General features: G+C 68.1%; 2 protein-coding genes across 4 annotated transcripts; both read left to right on the top strand.

Annotated features, from left to right (window-relative positions):
• The first annotated feature begins 256 nt into the window (after window positions 1–256).
• Window positions 257–3,315, top strand: LOC116239531 (FH2 domain-containing protein 1-like). The gene is made up of 10 exons (XM_090134339.1): window positions 257–508; window positions 577–638; window positions 868–970; window positions 1,039–1,124; window positions 1,202–1,302; window positions 1,371–1,441; window positions 1,509–1,616; window positions 2,381–2,451; window positions 2,524–2,797; window positions 2,869–3,315. The coding sequence occupies exons 1-10, from the start codon at window positions 257–259 to the stop codon at window positions 3,250–3,252; spliced, it is 1,512 nt and encodes a 503-aa protein (XP_089990465.1). The 3' UTR covers window positions 3,253–3,315.
• Window positions 3,316–5,715: 2,400 nt separating this feature from the next.
• Window positions 5,716–12,805, top strand: TRIM3 (tripartite motif containing 3). Of its 3 annotated transcripts, XM_090134338.1 has the most exons (12): window positions 5,716–5,777; window positions 6,115–6,258; window positions 7,993–8,230; window positions 8,297–8,448; window positions 8,527–8,707; window positions 8,800–9,523; window positions 9,594–9,697; window positions 9,770–9,937; window positions 10,011–10,179; window positions 11,147–11,217; window positions 11,466–11,606; window positions 12,439–12,805. In XM_090134338.1, the coding sequence occupies exons 1-12, from the start codon at window positions 5,716–5,718 to the stop codon at window positions 12,589–12,591; spliced, it is 2,307 nt and encodes a 768-aa protein (XP_089990464.1). In that variant the 3' UTR covers window positions 12,592–12,805. The 3 variants fall into 3 exon arrangements, with proteins under 3 accessions (XP_089990464.1, XP_031465479.1, XP_031465482.1); XM_031609619.2 differs by lacking the exon at window positions 5,716–5,777 and having other exon boundaries at window positions 5,969–6,258; window positions 10,011–10,191; window positions 12,439–12,804; XM_031609622.2 differs by lacking the exon at window positions 5,716–5,777 and having other exon boundaries at window positions 5,970–6,258; window positions 12,439–12,802.
• The last annotated feature ends 75 nt before the right edge of the window (window positions 12,806–12,880 follow it).

Here is a 12,880-nt window from a genome sequence, read left to right as displayed (position 1 = left end):
CTGGAGGTGTTCAAGGCCAGGTTGGATGGGGCCCTGGGCAGCCTGGACTGCTATGAAATGTGGAGGTTGGTGGCCCTGCCTTTGGTGGAGGGGTTGGAGTTTCGTGATCCTTGAGGTCCCTTCAACCCAAACCATTCTGCGATTCTGCCCCGCCGGCGCTGGATCCTCCCGGGGCGGAGCCGATGCGGGGCGGGGCCGTTCGGGCCCGTAAGAGGAGCGTGGCGGCCGCGCTCATCCCCCACCCCCCGCCCCAGCCATGGACTCCCAGCGCAGCCCCGCGCCGCCGCCGCCGCCGCCGCCCCCTCCGGCGCTGCCCTCCCCCCCAGCCGCCGTGCGGGGCGAGCGGTTGCGGGCGCTGCACTGGGAGCCGCTGTCCGCGGCGCGGGTGCGGGGCCGCCGCTCGGTGTGGGCACCGCGAACCCCCCCGCCGGTTCTGGACCTCCCCCGACTGCGGCTGCTGTTCCGGGAGCCCCGCGGCGCGTCCCCGGGGCAGCGCCCGCCGCCCGTGGTGAGAGGCGGCCGGACCGCCGCGTCTCCGTTGCCGCGCCCCGCGCTCTGACCGCGCCGCACCCGCAGGCAGCGCTGCTGGAGCCCAAGCGGAGCATCGCCCTCGGCGTCCTCCTGAAGCAGCTCAAGCGGTGAGCGGGGCTGTGGGCACCCGCCGACCCCGAGGGGGTTTCGGAGTCCCCCGGCCCCGTCCTGGGGGCACGGAACGGGACCGTGCCCGAGAACGGGGGAACGGCGGGGGGCTTCATCCCTTCGAGAATATCCGTGCTCCTCGGGGGTCCCATCCCCTGGAAGAGAGTCGCCGCATCTGGGGGGGGAGGGGTTCCGTGCCCCTTGAGAGGTGCTGACGCGCTGTCCCAGCCCGGTGCGGCAGATCGTTCGGGACGTCGAGGAGGGCGTCGGGGCACCGTACGGCGCGGAGCTGCTGCTGGAGCTGTCCCGGCTGCTGCCCGGCGCCGTGGAGGTGAGCCTCGGGGTGGGGGAACCCCCGGCGGACCCCTCTGACTGCCCGCTCCTCCGCCCCCCTCGCAGGTGTCCCGGCTGCGCGCTTTCTCTGGCTGCCCTCAGCAGCTGCCCGAGCCCGAGCTCTTCATGCTGCTGCTGCTGGAGGTGCCCAGGTGGGAGCCGGGGGGGCTGCACGAGGGGTCCGGAGGACCGCCCCGCTCGCTACATCACCCCGACCCCCTGCCCGCAGCTACGCGCAGCGCCTGGAGCTGATGGTGCTGCAGGAAGAATTCTCCCCGCGGCTCAGCGCGCTCCGCGCCTCCATCCAAATCCTGACCGACGCCGCCGAGGGTGCGTGAGCGGCTGCGGTCGGGGCGGAGGGTCGCGTCCCCATCGCGCTCACCGCCCGCCCCCCGCAGAGGTGGTGCGGTGCGAGGAGCTGCACGCGGTTCTGCATCTCGTCCTGAGCGCGGGGAACCACCTGAACGCGGTAAGCGGCACCCGCCCGTCCCCACCCCGCGGCCCTGCGGCCGTCGTGACCGCGCGTCCTGCCTCAGGGCGGCTACGCGGGCAGCGCCGCCGGGTTTCGCCTGGCCTCGCTGCGGAGGCTGCCCGACACCAGGGCCAACGTGCCGGGTGTAGACCTCCTGCACTTCGTGGCCATGGTGAGCGCCCGCGGGAACGGTTGGTGGCGGGGGTGAGGGTGGGAGGGGTCGTCGTGCGGGGCCGCTCCGTGATGCGGAAATCCCGTTCCGCACCCGTGGGGCCGCTCCGGACCGGCTGCGTGGGGGGATCCCACAGCTCCACTCGCGCAGCCCTCCGGCTCCGTCTTTCGCTCGAGTTTTGTTGAGTGCCCGTCCGTGGGATGCCGCTCCTCCCCGGCCCGGCCCAAGGTCGTTCCCACGCCGCAACCCCCGCACGGAGCGCGGTCCGCCTCGCTCAGCTGCCTTTCTCCCATCCCCCCTCCACTGCCCCGTTCCGCCCGCTTGGAGCAGTCGCTCCCCCCATAGTCGGCACCGGGGGGCCCCGCGCAACCTCCGGACCCCCCCAGCTTTGTTCTTCAGATAGAAGCGCTCAGCTCGGTGTCACGGCTGGATCTCGCCCGCACCATCTGCGCGGTGCTTTGAGCCGTGCGGTGCGCGCTGCTCTGGGCCGACCCCGAGGACAGGCAATGCCGCAACGTGCCGTGCGGTGCGGTGCGGTGCGGTGCCGTGCCCTGCTCCCGGGGCCGCGGCCCCGCCTGCCCTAAGGGACGCCTCGGGACCGCTGTCGCTCTCCTGCCATGTCACTGCCACGCACTTATCGTATCCCTGTCGCACGTGTCCGTCTTATGTTCCTATTGCATCCTTATCGTGCTCCTGTCCCGCCCCGATGGTTCCCCTGTCGCGCCCCTATCGTGTCCGTGTCACATCCCTGTCGCTCCCCGCAGGAGGCGGCACGGACGGACGGACGCCTGTTGGACTTCCCGAGCAAACTGCCGCACGTGGGCCCGGCCTCGCGGTGCGGGTAACGCCGCGGACACGCGCGGGGCCCGGCGGGGCCGTCCCGGAGCTGAGCGCGGCGCTCCCGTAGGATCGAAGAGGCGGAGGTGGAGGCGGAGCTGCGGCGACTGTCGGCGCGCGTGGCGGAGGCGCGGGGTGCGGGAGCGGCGCTGTGTGCGGGGCTGCGGCCGTTCGTGCGGGCGGCGGAGGCGGAGCTGCGAGCGGTGCGGGCGGAGAGGGATCGGATGTGCGGAGCGGCGGCGGCGGCGCTCGACTTCTACTGCGAGGAGGCGGCGCCGGGCGCGCTGCGGGAGCTGTGTGCGGTGCTGCACGGCTTCGCGGGCCGCTTCCTGAACGCCGTGCAGGTAATACGGCCCGGCCCGTCCTCACGCCGCCTCTGGCCGCCCCGCTCCGCCCTCACGCCGTCTCCGCGCAGGAGAACCGCGCCCGGGAGCTATCGCAGCGCCGACGGCAGCAGCTCGAACTGCAGCGGGACAAACGGCGTTCCGTCGCCACGTGCTCGTTGCGGGACGCGGAGCTCGACGGATCCCCCCGACCCCTCCGCGCCGCTCCGGCGCTGCTCCGGCGGAACACGGCCCCGGCGCTGCCCGAGCTGCGGGGCGGCCCCGAACCCCCGCGGCCCGAGAGTTTCCCCTCCGACCCGCCTCCCTCCGCCCCCCTGCCCCCCTCCCGCCTCTCCGCGCTGTTCTCTCGATGGGGATCCCGCCGCGCTCCCCCCGCCCCGTCAGGCGGCCCGGCGCTGTTCGGTTTTTTGCGGCGCCTGGCGGGCGGGGCGGCGCGCGGAGCCCCCCCGAGCTGAGAGTCGGCGGGTTTTATCCTCCCCTGTGCTTCTGTGTGACGATAATAAATGCTTTGGAATTCCTCCTGCCCTCCCCGGGCTGTGGGATGTACAGCGCAAAGTGCATTCCGCAAAGTGCGGCATGCGGGGTGAGGTGTGCGGGGTGCGGGATTTCGGGCTGCTGACTGCACAGCTGCTCCCACCGCCCCCACCCACCCGAACCCGCTGCCCGCAACCGTTCCGTGCCCCCCTCCCTCTCCCCCCGCCCCCGTAGCACAGCTGTGTGCCCATCACTGAGCTCTTTGTTGTCCCCGCGCGGTGCCGGGACGGGACGGAACCCCCACACACACACAGTCCCTTTGCTTCTCTCCTGCAAGGCTGCAAAGTGACACTGAGTGTGGGCTGCGGGGGTCAGCCCTCCTGCACCGGAGGTGAAAGGAGCGGGACAGGGGGGACCTGGGGGGAGGGGGGCTGGACAGGATGTGGGGGGTGTGGGACCCTGAGAGATCCACAGTGGGGTCAGCTGTGGGGTCAGACCAGGCTGCACATCCAGCAGTTACCCAAATTTGTACTGAACACACCTGCACAGATGGAGAGTGCACTGCCTGTGGGCAGCCTGGATGTGGGGAAAGCCTTTCCTTGGATGGAGCCTGAACCCTGCACCCCCAGCTCTGCCTGTGGATTCTGGTTCTGCTGTGAAGCACAGTGCGGAGCCCGGCTCTGGCTGTGCATAACCTCCCCATGGGAGCTGGTGGGTTGCTGCTGGGTCAAAGCCCTCCCTAAGGCTGAGCAAGCCCCGGTCCCTCTGCAGCTCCCTCCTTGCAGGGCAACCGTTCCCAGAGTCCCAGCTGGTGGAGGCTGGGAGGGATCTCTCAGGGCTTCTGGCCCAACACTGCTCCAGCAGGGGCACCCAGAGCAGCGCCCAGCTCCGTGTCCTGGCAGCTTTGGGAGATCTCCATGGAGGGAAACTCCACAGCCCGTGGGCAGCACGTGGACGTTCTCTGCCACCTCACTGTGCAGAAGTGCTTCCTGATGTTCGGATCCTGAACTCCATCCCCAGGGCCCTCCTTGAACCTGGGGCGGTGTGCCAAGTCTTTTCTGCGCCTGCATTTCCCCAAACCGGTAGCGGTGTCCAGATGTGAGCAGAGCAGGGGCCGATCCCATCCCTTGCTCCCGGCAGTGCCCCATGCACACAGAGTAGATGTTTGGCAGAAGAGGGCCCAGGGCAGAGCCCCGTGGTGCTGCGCTGCCACTCAGCTCCAGGCAGGGCACAGCTCTGAGCCACCATCCTGAGTCCACCCACCCACATGGGTATTTGCTGTTTGCCCAGCTGTCCGTAACATCGTGCCTTGGGTGTGAGGACTGTGGGACGGAGTGCCCAAATCAAGGAATTGCTATTCCCTGCTCTCCTTTCCCCGCAGATTTGTCCCCGGCTCTCCGGTTTCGTGTCCCTCGCGGTGGCGGTGGGGCAGTGCCGGTGCCGATGACGGTGAGAGGAATGTTGCCCGTCCGGTTCCGCCGCGGCAACTCCGGGCCAGGCCCGCGGTGCGGCGGCTCTCAGGGGCTCTGCAGGACCGGCACTGCCGGTCCGGCCGGGGTACCTCCGTGCCCGCATGGCTCCGCGGAGGTGAGCGGGGGCAGCACGGAGAGATGGGGACGAGGGCGGTCGGGTCGGGAGCTCCGCGCCCCACACGAACTCTCCGGAAGCCTCACCTCCCACCCCCCCCACCATCCCGGCGATGCTCGGAGCGGGATACCGTTGCCGTGGCGACCGCCGGGTACCGGGGATGCGGGGAGCGCGCCCGAAGCCCCCCCCACTGCAGAGCCACAGCCCGGGCGAGACCATCGGCGGGGCGCGGAGGGGGCACTTGGTGCGCTTTTCCCGTGGCCGCCCGTGGGTGCCCCTCGCGCCGTTTCCACCGCGGGTTCCGAGCGGCTCTCCGCGCTCCGCGGGCCCCGGCGGGGCGGTCACGGGGGGGTTGGGCTCCCCTCGCGCTGCCGGGGGGACGCGCGGGGCCGCAACCCCCCCGCAGTGGTGCGCGCCGCTCGGGCAGATGCGGCTGCGGAGCGCGCCCAGCCCTGGCGCAGTCCCCGCCGCGCCGGGCCGGGCCGAACCGAACCGGGCCGGGCTGAGCCGAGCCGCGGCGATGTGCGCTGCCGCCCCGCCGGCCCCGGCTGCCCGCGGCGGGGGCTGAGCCGTGCTGAGCCGAGCCGGGCTTGAAGGTGACAGCGCGGCCGCGGGGCGGGGCGGGCGGCCGGGACACGGCCGGCACGGGTGGGGCGGTGCAGCGGGGTGCGGGGCAGCGGGCAGCGCTGAGCGGGGGGGGAGGGAGGGGTGAGCGGCACGGGTTGGGGGGAGCGGGCGCGGGTGAGCACCGCGGCGAGGGCGGCGGGCGGGGGCAGCGCAGCGCCATCCCGGTGCCGGTGCCCCGCGCCCCCCCCGGGGCGGGGCGGGTGGTGACGTCGCGGTGCCGGGCCTGCACAATGGCCGTCGGGGCGGGGCCGCGCCGGGGCCTGCAGCCGCGGGGCCGCCGCAGCGCCGTGAGCGGACGCGGGGCCGGGAGATAACGGAGCGGGGCGGGGGGGGTGCGGGGCGGTGCGGGGCGCTGGGAGCGGCGGTGCCCTCGGGGGAATCCGAGCGTGCGGCGTGTGAGGAGGGGGCGGCCGCGGGGCGAGCGGGAGCGCTGCGGGGGCAGCTGTGCGGTGCGGGGTGAGCGCTGCTGGGCGGGCGGGGTCACTCCGGCCCGGGAACCGCGGTCCTTTTGCCGGCGGTGCGGCTGCGGCCAGGCGCGGTGCGGGGTCGGGTGCGGTGCGGGGCTGGGCGCGGTGCGGGGCCCGGAGCGCACTGACAGCCCCGCCCGCAGGCTGAGCGCCGCGGGGCCTCGGGGACGCCGCCATGGCGAAGCGGGAGGCCAACGCCAGCCCGGTGGTGCGGCAGATTGACAAACAGTTCCTGGTGTGCAGCATCTGCCTCGACCGCTACCGCAACCCCAAGGTGCTGCCGTGCCTGCACACCTTCTGTGAGAGGTGAGGCCCCTCCCGCCGCCCCCCAGCATTGCACCGCATCTCGGCTGCTCCCTCTGCATCCCCTCTGCATCCCCTCTGCATCCCCTCTTAATCCCTGCTGCATCTTGTTGCACCTCCATTGCATCCCTGCTGCATCCCTGTTGCACCTCTGCTACACCCTCACTGCATCCCTGCTGTACGCTGGCCCTGCTGCATCTCCGACACTGCATTCCTGCTGTGCCCTGCTGCATCCAACTGCATCTTTGCTGCATCCCCACTGCATTCCCTCCCCCTTCCCCCCCCCATGTGCTGCACTGCATCCACCAAAGCACTTTCCCTGAAGACTTCTCGCGAGAGAAGGACTTCACTGCACCCCCAGTGCCTGCACTGAGTGTCTGGGCCCCCCAAAACCCACTACATCCTCACTGTGTCCTCACCGTGTCCCACTGTGTCTCTGCTTGAGCCCCTCTGCTGCATGCTGACCCCAACTGCACTCCCTTACTGCATCCCACTGCACGTGTACTGCATCCTCAATGCATCCCCCACCGCACCTCCTGCAGGTCAGCGTGGTCACTGCACCCCACAGCGCTCACACTGCATCCCTGCAGGGCCCCACTCCTTCTCCCGCAGCATTCCCTTCCTTTCTGCAGCTCCTGCAGGAGCTAGGATGGAGCTGCCGTGTCCCTCTGTGTCCTGCTGAGCCTGCACTGCATCTCTGCTGCCTCCAAAAATTGCCTGCCTGCATTCCTGCTGTCCTGCTGTGCCTCCCTGCATCCCTTCTGCACTCCTAATGCTTCCAGCCTGCATCCCCACTGTGTCCCCACTGTGCCCTGCTGCATTGCCTGCTGTGTCCCTGATGTACCCTGCTGCCTCCAAGTTGTGCAGCACTGCATCCCCCTGCATGTCTTCAGCACAAGATGGGGCCACTCCACTCATCCTGGGAGCTGGGGTCCCACTGATCCCATGGCCCTATAGCCCCCATAGTGTGGGCTGTGGCTGCAGGGTTGGTTGTTCCTGTCCTGCAGTGCAGAGTCTGGATGGGGAGGGGGGGGCTGTAGCATGGCTGAGGGCTCTGTACTGACATCTGCTTTCTCTGTGCCCCCCCAGGCCCCTGCCCACCCTTGGCACTCCCCTGCTCCCGTCTGGCACAGCCCTGTCCTATCTATCCATCTGTCTGTCTGTCTGTGGCCCCATGTCGAGGTCTCATGGCCAGCTTTCTGTGGCCCTACCCATCCTGTCCGGCCCCCAGCCCTGTCCCACTCTCCTGCCACATGCACTCTGATGCACCATGGCACAGCCCCTGTCTGTCCGTCCATCTCACCATCTGCCATTCCCCCAGCCCCATCCCTTGCTCCCACCCATGCACCCCAGTGCACACCATCACAGTCCTTGTTTGTCTGTCCTTCCCCCAGCCCTGTCCCACACACCCTGTTACACCAAGTCACAGCCCCATCCATCCGTCTGTCCGTCGTCCATCTGCTCCCCCGGCCCTTTCCTCTGGTCCTGTCCCGTGCACTCTGAAGCACTGTGGTGCATCATCCCCATCTCTGTCCACCCTTCCAGCCCCTTCTTCCATGCCTTCCAGTTCACCCATCAGTCCATCTTTTCCCCAGCCCCGTCCCTCCATCCCATCCGTGACCCCCAGTGCACCGTGGTGCAGCCTTTGTCCCCCTGCCCACCCCATCCCGGTGCCCACCGCCCCGCTCGCTGCCCGCGGGCGGCCCTGACCCTCTCGTTGTCCCCGTTCTGCCCCAGGTGTCTCCAGAACTATATCCCGCCCCAGAGCCTCACCCTGTCCTGCCCCGTGTGCCGCCAGACCTCCATCCTGCCCGAGCGCGGCGTGGCGGCCCTGCAGAACAACTTCTTCATCACCAACCTGATGGAAGTGCTGCAGCGCGACCCCGACAGCCGCGGCCCCCACCCTGGCCCGGGGCTGGACCCCGTCAGCGCCGTCACCGGGCAGCCCCTGTCGTGCCCCAACCACGAGGGCAAGGTGGGTGGCGGGGGGGGGGGGGCGGGTGTGCCGCCGAAGGGGGGGCCCTGAGCGCCGCTGCCGCAGGTAATGGAGTTCTACTGCGAGTCCTGCGAGACCGCCATGTGCCGCGAGTGCACCGAGGGGGAGCACCGGGAGCACGTCACCGTGCCGCTGCGCGACGTGGTGGAGCAGCACAAGGCGGCCCTGCAGCAGCAGCTGGATGCCATCCGCGGCAGGTAGGGGCGCGTGGGGTGGGGGGGTTTGCGGGGTGCCCGGCTGGCGGCCGCCCTCCGTGCCCAGCGCCGGCTCCGCAGGCTCCCGCAGCTGGCGGCCGCCATCGCGCTGGTGTCGGAGATCAGCCAGCAGCTGGTGGAGCGCAAGAACGAGGCGGTGTCCGAGATCGGCAGCACCTTCGAGGAGCTGGAGAGGGCCCTGCAGCAGCGCAAGGGGCTGCTGGTGCGCGACCTGGAGGCCATCTGCGGGGCCAAGCAGAAGGTAGCCCTCCTCCCGGTGCCGCGGCACACACGGCGAGGTGCAGCACGGCGCTGCGCGGCACCGCGGGGATGCTGACGCCGCCCGGTCTGCAGGTGCTTCAGGCACAGCTGGAGGTGCTGCGCCAGGGCCAGGAGAACATCCTGAGCAGCTGCGCGTTCACGGAGCAGGCTCTGCACCACGGCACGGCGCCCGAGGTGCTTCTGGTGCGCAAGCAGATGAGTGAGAGGCTGAGCGCTCTGGCCAGCCAGGAGTTCCCCGAGCACCCGCATGAGAACGACCAGCTGGATTACGTGGTGGAGACCGACGGCGTGCGCAAATCCATCCTCAACCTGGGCGTGTTGATCACCACCAGCGCCACGGCGCACAAGACGGTGGCCACGGGCGAGGGGCTGCGGCACGCGGTGGTGGGGCAGCCCGCTTCGCTCAGCGTCACCACCAAGGACAAGGACGGCGAGTTGGTGCGCAGCGGCAGCGCCTGCCTGCGCTTCGTGGTGACGGGGCCGGACGGTGGCGCGGCTGAGAGCGAGGTGCAGGATAACAAGAACGGGACCTACGAGCTGCTATACACGCCGCGCGCCGAGGGCGACTTCCAGCTGTCCATCGCGCTGTACGGGCAGCCCATCCGTGGCAGCCCCTTCCGTGTGCGCGCCGTCAAAGCCAGCGACGTGCCGCCGTCCCCGGATGACGTGAAGCGCCGCGTCAAGTCGCCCAGCAGCGGGCACATCCGGCAGAAGGCGGTACGTCGGCCCTCCAGCATGTACAGCAGCGGCAAGAAGAAGGAGAACCCCATCGAGGACGAGCTCATCTTCCGCGTGGGTGAGCGGCGGCGGCGCTGCGGGGCGGCGGAGGCTCGGAGCCTCGCTGACGGCTGTGCGTCCCCACACAGGGAGCCGCGGGCGCGAGAAGGGCGAGTTCACCAACCTGCAGGGCATCTCCACCTCCAGCACCGGCCGCATCGTGGTGGCCGACAGCAATAACCAATGCGTGCAGGTAGGAGCCCCCGGCCCCTGCCGGCCCCCAGCCCTCGGCCCGGCTAACCCCTCCCCTTCCCAACCCCCCCAGGTGTTCTCCAACGAGGGGCAGTTCCGGCTGCGCTTCGGTGTGCGCGGCCGCTCCCCAGGGCAGCTGCAGCGCCCGACCGGCGTCACCGTGGACATGAACGGGGACATCATCATTGCTGACTATGACAACCGCTGGGTCAGCATCTTCTCCCCCGAGGGCAAATTCAAGGTGAGGGGGGTGGGGGGGCCGGACCGAGGGGCGCGGGCACGGGGAGCCCTTTTGATGCCCATCCCTGCCGCAGACGAAGATCGGCGCCGGGCGGCTGCTGGGCCCCAAGGGCGTCGCGGTGGATCGCAACGGGCACATCATTGTGGTGGACAACAAGGCGTGCTGCGTCTTCATCTTCCAGTCCAACGGCAAGCTGGTCACCAAGTTCGGGAGCCGCGGCACAGCCGAGCGGCAGTTTGCAGGTACACTCGATGGTAATACCATGGGCACGGCCCTCCTCCTTACTGCATGCCTTGGGCTGCCTCTGCTCGGGGCCGGGTGAGTACTGAGCTCTGCCGACCTGCGGCACCGCAGCACCCAGGGGTGGGATGGAGATCAGGCTGGGCTGGGCTCTGGGCTCAGATTTCAGCTCCGTGTTCTGGCTTCTGGAGTCAGTTCAGGTTCTGGGTTTTGGTTCTGGGTCCTGGTTCTAGGTTCTAGATCTGATTCTGGTGCTGCATGCTGGGTTTAGGGTTTCTAGGCTCTGGGTCCTGGTTCTGAATCTTGTCTCTAGTTCTAGTTCTGGTGCTGGAGCTAAGCTCAGGGTTCCAATTCTGGGTTCTGCATGCTGATTTCTGGCCTTGTGTTCTAGGTTCTAGTTCTGCGTCCCAGTTCTGGGTTCTCATTTTCAGTCTTGATTCTGAATGCTGTGTTCCAAGGCTGAGGTCTGGGTCCAAGTTCTGAGATCTGGTTCTGGGCTCCGGGCTCCAGTTCTAGTTTCAAGTTTTGGATTCTGGTTCTGGGTGCAAGGTTCTGGGCTTGAGTTCTAGGTTCCCATTCTGGATCCCAGTTCTGGATCCTGGACTAAGGTTCTAGGTCCCAGTTCTGGGTCTTGGTTCTGACACTGGACTCTGAGTTCCACTTCTAGGTTCTGGGATCTGGCTTCCAGTTCTGAGTGTCGGATTCTTGGTTTAGGACTCCAGTTCTGGGTCCTAGTCCTCGGTCCTGTTTCTCGGACTTGGTTCTGGGTGCCGGGCTCCGGGCTTGGGTTCTAGATCCCAGTCCTGGATCCTGGCCACATCTCCGGGTTCTGCTCCACGGGTCGGGCATTGGGTCCCCCCAGCTCTGTGCTCCCCAGGGCCAGGCACCACCTGCACTAACGCTGCCGCGCACATTAACCCCACGGAGGGGTCCCGGTGCCCCCGGCCCCTCTCAGTGCCGCTCCTCCAGGGCCACACTTCGTGGCGGTCAACAACAAGAACGAAATCGTGGTGACGGACTTCCACAACCACTCAGTGAAGGTGAGCGTGACACAGCAGCTTGGCTGTGCCCATCCCCATGTCCTGCAATGTTTGGCCCCATGGTGACATCCCATGGTGACACTCCCTGGTGACATTCCATGGAGACACTCTATGGAGACACACCGTGGTGACACCCCCTGGTGATACCCCATGGAGACATCCCATGGAGACACCCCATGGTGACACCCCGTGGAGACACCCCATGGAGACATCTCATGGTGACACCCCTGGTGACACCCCCTCCCCAGGTGTACAACGCAGATGGAGAGTTCCTCTTCAAGTTCGGGTCGCACGGGGAGGGCAATGGGCAGTTCAACGCGCCCACCGGTGTGGCTGTGGATGCCAATGGGAACATCATCGTGGCTGATTGGGGCAACAGCCGCATCCAGGTGGGTCCTGCCCTGTTCCTGCCCCTCCCCCCACAGCCCATTGCTGGCAGTGGGTCTGGGCAGGGATGGGGTCTGGGCAGGGAGTGGAGTGCGTGGTCCCAAATTGGGACTGTGTCATACTAGAGTTAAGGTTGCAAGAGCTTACTAAGACCATCAAATCCAACAGTAGAATGGTAGAATTGTTGAGGTCATGGGATCATTAATGGGGGCAGTTGGGAGCAGAGCATGGGCAGAGTTGGTGTAGGGACAGGGTGGGGTGGGGTTGGGGTCTGTGTGCCCACAGGGACTGCTGAGCAGGCATGGGAAGTGTGCCCATGGGGATATAAAGGCATGGGTTGATGCGGGGGCATGGGTGGGTGTGTGTCCACGGGGAGCTGTAAGGGTAAGTGAGGGCATGCCCGTGGGGGGCTATAGGGGATGAATGGGTGTGTGTCTATGGGGGGCTATTGGGGATGAGTGAGGGCGTGCCCATGGGGGGCTGTAGAAGATGTGTTGGTGTGTGCCCATGGGGGCTATAGGGGATGGGTGGGTGTTTCCGTGGGGGGCTAAAGGGGATGAGTGAAGGCATGCCCATGGAGGGCTATAAGAAATGAATGGGTATGTGTCCATGGTGAGCTTTGGTGGATGGGTGTGTGTGTGCCCATGGGGAGCTAAAGGGGATGGATGGGTGTGTGCCCATGGAGGGCTGTAGGGGACGGGTGGGTGTTTGCCGTGGGGGTGGAGGTGCAGGGATGGATGTGGTGCCCATAGCGAGCCATGGGAGGGGCGGGGGCCGCAGGCACAGGACGGATGCCGCTCCCGGCGTTGGTGTCACATCGTGGGGGTCCCGCAGGTGTTTGACAGCGCGGGGTCGTTCCTGTCCTACATCAACACGGCGGCGGATCCGCTGTACGGCCCGCAGGGGTTGGCGCTCACGTCGGACGGCCACGTGGTGGTGGCGGACTCGGGCAACCACTGCTTCAAGGCATACCGCTACCTGCAGTGACCCCGCACGGCGCTCTGCGGTTCTGCCCCCCCCGCGCTGCACTTTAACCCTGCGCGGCGCGGAGCAGAGCCGTTACCTCTCTCACCCCCCCCCCTCTCCCCATGGCGCGGTGATGCTCCCGGGGTGCGTGATGGGGGGAGTGGGGGGAGGCCGGGGCGGGGGGAGCAGGGAGGCCCGCAGCCCCCACGCGCGGTGTATGTACAAATCAATACATAATAAAGAAATACAGAAATGTTCGGAGAGGACAGTATCGGGGGAGGGGGAGAGGGGGGGGAGGCAGCCGGCAGCG

The sequence above is a fragment of the Phasianus colchicus genome, chromosome 1, assembly GCF_987193195.1.
Source record: "Phasianus colchicus chromosome 1, bPhaCol1.hap1.1, whole genome shotgun sequence".
Classification (NCBI taxonomy): Eukaryota; Metazoa; Chordata; class Aves; order Galliformes; family Phasianidae; genus Phasianus; species Phasianus colchicus.
Note: the sequence above shows the minus strand (reverse complement) of the source record. Positions and strands in the feature narration are given on the sequence as shown.

Coding starts and splice junctions, on each gene's coding strand:
- LOC116239531 (XM_090134339.1), top strand. CDS start 257: ATGGACTCCCAGCGCAGCCCCGCGCCGCCGCCGCCGCCGCCGCCCCCT. Junction 509..576: donor GGCAGCGCCCGCCGCCCGTG/GTGAGAGGCGGC, acceptor CCGCACCCGCAG/GCAGCGCTGCTGGAGCCCAA. Junction 1,125..1,201: donor CTGCTGCTGGAGGTGCCCAG/GTGGGAGCCGGG, acceptor CCCTGCCCGCAG/CTACGCGCAGCGCCTGGAGC.
- TRIM3 (XM_090134338.1), top strand. CDS start 5,716: ATGGCCGTCGGGGCGGGGCCGCGCCGGGGCCTGCAGCCGCGGGGCCGC. Junction 6,259..7,992: donor CTGCACACCTTCTGTGAGAG/GTGAGGCCCCTC, acceptor GTTCTGCCCCAG/GTGTCTCCAGAACTATATCC. Junction 10,180..11,146: donor AGCCGAGCGGCAGTTTGCAG/GTACACTCGATG, acceptor CCGCTCCTCCAG/GGCCACACTTCGTGGCGGTC.